The sequence below is a fragment of the Scyliorhinus canicula genome, chromosome 24, assembly GCF_902713615.1.
Source record: "Scyliorhinus canicula chromosome 24, sScyCan1.1, whole genome shotgun sequence".
In the NCBI taxonomy this organism is placed as follows: domain Eukaryota; kingdom Metazoa; phylum Chordata; class Chondrichthyes; order Carcharhiniformes; family Scyliorhinidae; genus Scyliorhinus; species Scyliorhinus canicula.
The window spans coordinates 8,051,718-8,057,717 of NC_052169.1; the positions used below are offsets into that span (position 1 = coordinate 8,051,718).

Below are 6,000 nucleotides of genomic sequence, written 5' to 3' on the forward strand. Positions count from 1 at the left end.
TTCAAGAAAGTTTCGTACTAAAAAAAGGAACGCTTTCTTTGCAAATATCGCTCGTCAACCTTTGACCTGTTCAGTAGTTCGGAAAGAACAAAACCGAAGCAATGCTGAAGGACATTCCTGGTACCCAGGGGCTGGTTTAGCACAGTGGGCTGAATCGCTGGCTTGTAATGCAGAACACAGTCAGCAGCGCGGGTTTAGTTCCCGTACCGGCCTCCCTGAACAGGCGGCGGGATGTGGTGACTGGGGGCTTTGCACATTGTGACAATAAGTTATTATTGCTGGACTGTTTCCGTGTCTGTTTGTCTCACCCCTTCTTTCCCCCCCCCCCCCCCCCCCCCCCCCAATCACCATCACCAATGGACAAGTTACGTGAGGAATTCAAGGTCGGATATCTTGTTATTAATGTCATGGCCCAGTGCTTCACACAGGAGGCGTAGTCAAGGTATCACGGCCCACATGATGCATTGGCCTTTTTGTGCTGACCAGAGGGCTTTTCAACCTGAGAGAAGGAAAAACCTGGCCTGTGTCCAGCATCGTGTAAACACAGGCAAGTGCCAGTCTGCAGCACATCTTACACTGCCACCCAATAGCTTCAGCTGGCCACGCGGCAGGATTGCCAGCCGTTTCTCTACAGTCTGTTCCTGGAATAGTGCAAATCCCATTGCCATAGAATGCCCCTGGCCTACCATGGTAGGCTCACTCAGATCTTCAGATAGTAATCGGCGGACGGTGTCTCGTGCTAATGTTATTGGACTAGTAATCCAGAGGCTAATGCCACCACGGTGGAATTTAAATTCCGTTCACAAATCTGGAATTAAAATGCTCATCTTGGTAATAGTCGTAAAGCCCCCACCTGGTTCACTAAAGCCCTTCAGGGAAGGAAATCTGACACCCTTCACTGGTCTGGTCTGCAAGTGACTCCAGATCCACAGCATTGTGGTTGAATCGTAGCCTCTCTGAAATGGTCTGGCAACTCACTCAATTGTATCAAACGTCTACAAAGTCTTAAAACAAAGGAATGAAGCCTGATGGATCATCTGGCTTTGACCCCAGGTACCGGAAACGACAACAGCAAATTCAGCCCTGTTGACCTCTGCAAAGACCTCTTTACTAACGTCTGAAGGCTACTGCCAACATTGGGAGAGCTGTCCCACAGACTGGTCAAGCAGCAACCTGATGTAGTCATACACACAAAATGATACCTTATGGACTATGTCCTTGACACCACGATCACCATTCCTGGGGTAGTTCTGTCCCCCTCCCCCCCACCGACAGTACAGGTCTACCAGAGATGGCAGCACAGTGGTATACAATCGGGAGAGAGTTGCCCTGGGAGCTCTCAGGATCAACTCAAGACCCCATGAATTCCCACGGCATCTTGTGGAAAAGAAACCAACTGCTGATTACCGCCGACTGCGCCCACTCTCCCCTCCCCCCCCCCCCCCCCCCCCCCCCCCCCCCCCCCCCCCCCCCACCCCTCTGCTAATGAATCAGTACTCCTCCATGTTGAAAACCACTTTAGGAAGCACTGAAGGTGGCCAGGGCAAGGATTGTTCTCTTTGTGAGTTCAAATGTCCGTCACCAATAGTAATTTGGTAGCACGCCGACTGGTTGAGCTAGACTGGCTCTGTGGCAGGTGGTAAGGGAACCAACAAGAGGGAAAAACCTACTAGACCTGATGCTCACCAATCTACCTGCTGTTGGTCCATCTGCCCATGTCAGTATTGGTAGGAATGACCACTGCACAGTCCGTATGCAGGCAAAGGTGCACCTTCATATTGAGGATACGCTTCATTGTGCTGTGTGGCTCTGCGATTGTGCTAAATTGGATCAATTTTGAAAAGATCCAGCAACTCAAAACTGGGCATCCTTGAGGCGCTGGGGGCCATCTGTGCCAGCAGAAAGGTACTCAACCACAGTCTGTAATGGTGCCCCCACTCTACCATTTTCATCAAACCCGAGAAAACAATCCTGGTTCAATAAAGCGTGCAGGAAGCAATGCCAGAAGCAGCATCAGGCATACTTCACCTAATGAAGCTACAACACACTTGCATGCCAAACAGCGAATGCAACATGCCATAGAAAAAGCTCAGTGACCCCGCAACCAATGGATTAGATCTAAGGTCTGCAGCCCTACCATATCCAGCCATGAATGGTGGTGGACAGTTGAACAACAAACTAGAGAAGGAACTTCCACAAACATTCCCATCCTTAATGATGGGGGAACCCAGTGCATCAGTGCAGAAGACAAGGTTGGAGCATTTGCAACAGGAAAGCCGAGTGGATATGATAGAATCCCTACAGTGCAGAAGGAGGCCATTCGGCCCATAGAGTCTGCACCAACCCTTTGAATGACCACACTACCTCAGCCCAAACCCCCATCCTATTCCTGCAACCCCACCCGAAGGGGCAATTTAGCACGGCCAATCCACCTAACCTGCACATCTTTGGACTGTGGGAGGAAACCGGAGCACCCGGAGGAAACCCACGCAGACACGGGGAGAACGTGCAGACTCCACACAGTCGGAATCGAACCCGGGTCCCTGGCGCTTTGAGGCAGCAGTGCTAAGCATTGTGCCACCGTGCCACCCCCATCTCTGTGTCCTCCTCAGGTTGTCATTGTCACAACTGCCACCCTTCAGCCAATTTGTTTCACGTAATATCAAAAAATAGCTGAAGGCACTGGATACTGCAAAGACTATCAATCCTGACAAATTACGGTAACAGTACTAAAGAAGTTGTTGGGTTGCGGGTATAGGGTGGATATGTGAGTTTGAGTAGGGTGATCATTGCTCGGCACAACATCGAGGGCCGAAGGGCCTGTTCTGTGCTGTACTGTTCTAAATTGTACCCCAGAACTAGCTGCTGACTCAGCCAAACTGTATCAGTACAGCAACAACTCTGGCATCTACTGGACTGACCGACCATATAAATAATGTGGCTACAAGAGCAGGCCAGAGGCTGGAATTCCGTGACTCCCCAAACCTATCCACTTCCATGACCTCCAATTCGCAAGTCATGGTGGAATATTCTCCACCTGATTGGATAGGTGTAGCTTCAACAAAATTTAAGGAGCAGCCCTGCTTGATTGGCACCCCATCCACCCACCTTCAACACATCCTTCCCTCACAGTCTTACAAAATTAAAATAAAATATTGGGATTACTGTCTGGCATCCTAGCCATTGTTGGGGCCTGGGCTGGGACTGTAATAATTCTGAGGGGGCTTGACAGGGTAGATGCTTTGTTTCCCGCATGGGAAAATCTAAGACTAGGGGACACAGCTTACAAGTTAAAGGGCGGGATTCTCTCACCGGGGGGCCGGGCTCGGGAGGCTAAGTTGCCGACTCCCGATGCTGGGTCATCTGTTCTAGGGAGGAGATGCTCTGGCTGATTTTGCAATCCAGCTCTTGGTCTGCAACATTGTAGGGAGCAGACGAGGAATATATCAGCCATGATTGAACGGCAGAGCAGGCTCAACAGGCCGAAAGGCCTAATTCTGCTCCCATATCTTATGACTGTATGAACCAGAGAGGAGTGGAGGTTGTGTCATTGAACATATTCAAGGCTGAGTTGGGAAGAGTTTTGATCAACAAGGGAGCCAAGGATTATGGGGTGGGGGGGGGGGGGGGGGGGGGGGCAGACAGGAATGGAGGGCCGAACGACCAACCCCTTGTTTCTAATTCTTGTGCTCCCTCTGCATGCTCCAAACCAGGTATCCCATGGCAATTGCAATGTTGGCTTCGAAGAAGGTGGATGTGAAACCACTGATCACGCATCGCTTCCCACTGGACCAGGCAGTCGAGGCATTTGAAACCACCAGGAAAAGACTGGGAATTAAAGTGATGCTAAAATGTGACTGAGCGAGAGACTCCTTGAGAAGCTTCTCACTATGTGAGCCTTACTCCCCAAGAGCAGCCTCAAAGACTGGAGCAACCCGTTGACAATTGAAAGTGGCTTTCCTGGTTGATGATGGAAGTTTATCGTTATTAAAAAGAGTTTCTTTGATTAAAGCTGTTTTGTTTTTCATCTCAGACTGGAACCCATTTAAATCGCCAAATGTAAAGTTGGGCTTTTCTCCTTGGCTTCACTGAGCCTTGGCAATCCTCAGAGACAATGCTGAAGCCATTGTGAATTGTACTTGCCCGACAAGTTGGCCAAGCGCCGTTAAATAGAACAGACGTGCATGTTTACAGCACCCCGGGTCTGTCATAGAACATAGAAAAATACAGCACAGAACAGGCCCTTCGGCCCACAGTGTTGTGCCGAACTTTTGCCCTAGATTAAGAACAAATTAATCTACACCTCATCATTCTACCTTAATCCATGTACCTATTCAATAGCCGCTTGAAGGTCCCTAATGTTTCCGACTCAACTACTTCCACAGGCAGTGCATTCCATGCCCCCTCTACTCTCTGGGTAAAGAACCTACCTCTGACATCCCCCCTATATCTTCCACCATTCACCTTAAATTTATGTTCCCTTGTAATGGTTTGTTCCACCCGGGGAAAAAGTCTCTGACCGTCTATCTATTCCCCAGATCATCTTATAAACCTCTATCAAGTCAGCCCCTCATCCTTCTCTGTTCTAATGAGAAAAGGCCTAGCACCCTCAACCTTTCCTCATCAGACCTACTCTCCATTCCAGGCAACATCCTGGTAAATCTCCTTTGCACCTTTTTCAAAGCTTCCACATCCTTCCTAAAATGACACGACCAGAACTGCACACAGTACTCGAAATGTGGCCTTACCAAGGTTTTGTACAGCTGCATCATCACCTCACAGCTCTTAAATTCATTCCTTCTGCTAATGAACGCTAACACACCATAGGCATTCTTCACAGCTCTATCCACTTGAGTGGCAACTTTCAAAGATCTATGAACATAGACCCTAAGATCTCTCTGCTCCTCCACATTGCCAAGAACCCTACTGTTAACCCTGTATTCCGCATTCATATTTGTCCTTCCAAAATGCACAACCTCACACTTTTCAGGGTTAAACTCCATCTGCCACTTCTCAGCCCAGCTCTGCATCCTATCTATGTCTCTTTACAGACGACAACAGCCCTCCTCACTGTCCACAACTCCACCAATTTTCGTATCATCTGCAAATTTACTGACCCACCCTTCAACTCCCTCATCCAAGTCATTAACGAAACTCACAAACAGCAGAGGACCCAGAACTGATCCCTGCGGTACGCCACTGGTAACTGGGCTCCAGGCTGAATATTTGCCATCCACCACCACCCTCTGACTTCTATCGGTTAGCCAGTTTGTTATCCAACTGGCCAAATTTCCCACTATCCCATGCCTCCTTACTTTTTGCATAAGCCTACCATGGGGAACCTTATCAAATGCCTTACTAAAATCTATGTACACTACATCCACTGCTTTACCTTCATCCACACTCTAGTGCTTTACCACCATTGAGACCCAGGTTCTATTCCCGGCTTGGGTCACTGTCTGTGCGGAGTCTGCACATTCTCCCCGTGTCTGCGTGGGTTTCCTCCGGGTGCTCCGGTTTCCTCCCACAAGTCCCGAAAGACGTGCTGTTAGGTGAACTAGACCAAGCCGTGATGTTTCTAAACCAGTCCTATTTGAACCTGGTTCATTCACAGAGGAGTGTCCACCAAAACCTATGATGTGGAGATGCCGGCGTTGGACTGGGGTGGGCACAGTAAGAAGTCTTACAACACCAGGTTAAAGTCCAACAGGTTTGTTTGGAATCCCGAGCTTTCGGAGCACTGCTCCTTCCTCAGGTCATTGATGCTTCACTCACCTGAGGAAGGAGCTGTGCTCCGAAAGCTAGTGATTCCAAACAAACCTGTAGGACTTTAACCTGGTGTTGTAAGACTTCTAACTGCCCATTAAAACCTAGGTCACAGCTTGTTCTAACCTGAATCTATGCTATGTACCAATTACTGCGATTAAATGTTAATCAAAGGTTAGTTCGACATATGAAAAAAGTAACAGCTGTGTGAAACCAAACATCACACCCAAGAAA

At 48.8% G+C, this 6,000-nt stretch overlaps 1 protein-coding gene across 2 annotated transcripts in view; it reads left to right on the forward strand.

Moving 5' to 3' along the window:
• The window catches only part of LOC119956918 (sorbitol dehydrogenase-like), a 50,128-nt gene extending 46,117 nt beyond the window's left edge, over window positions 1-4,011 (forward strand). For both annotated transcript variants that reach the window (XM_038784489.1, XM_038784488.1), the window contains exon 9: window positions 3,714-4,011. In XM_038784489.1, the coding sequence (XP_038640417.1) occupies window positions 3,714-3,861 (148 nt within the window). In that variant the 3' untranslated portion in view covers window positions 3,862-4,011. The remainder of the gene's footprint in view (window positions 1-3,713) is intronic.
• The last annotated feature ends 1,989 nt before the right edge of the window (window positions 4,012-6,000 follow it).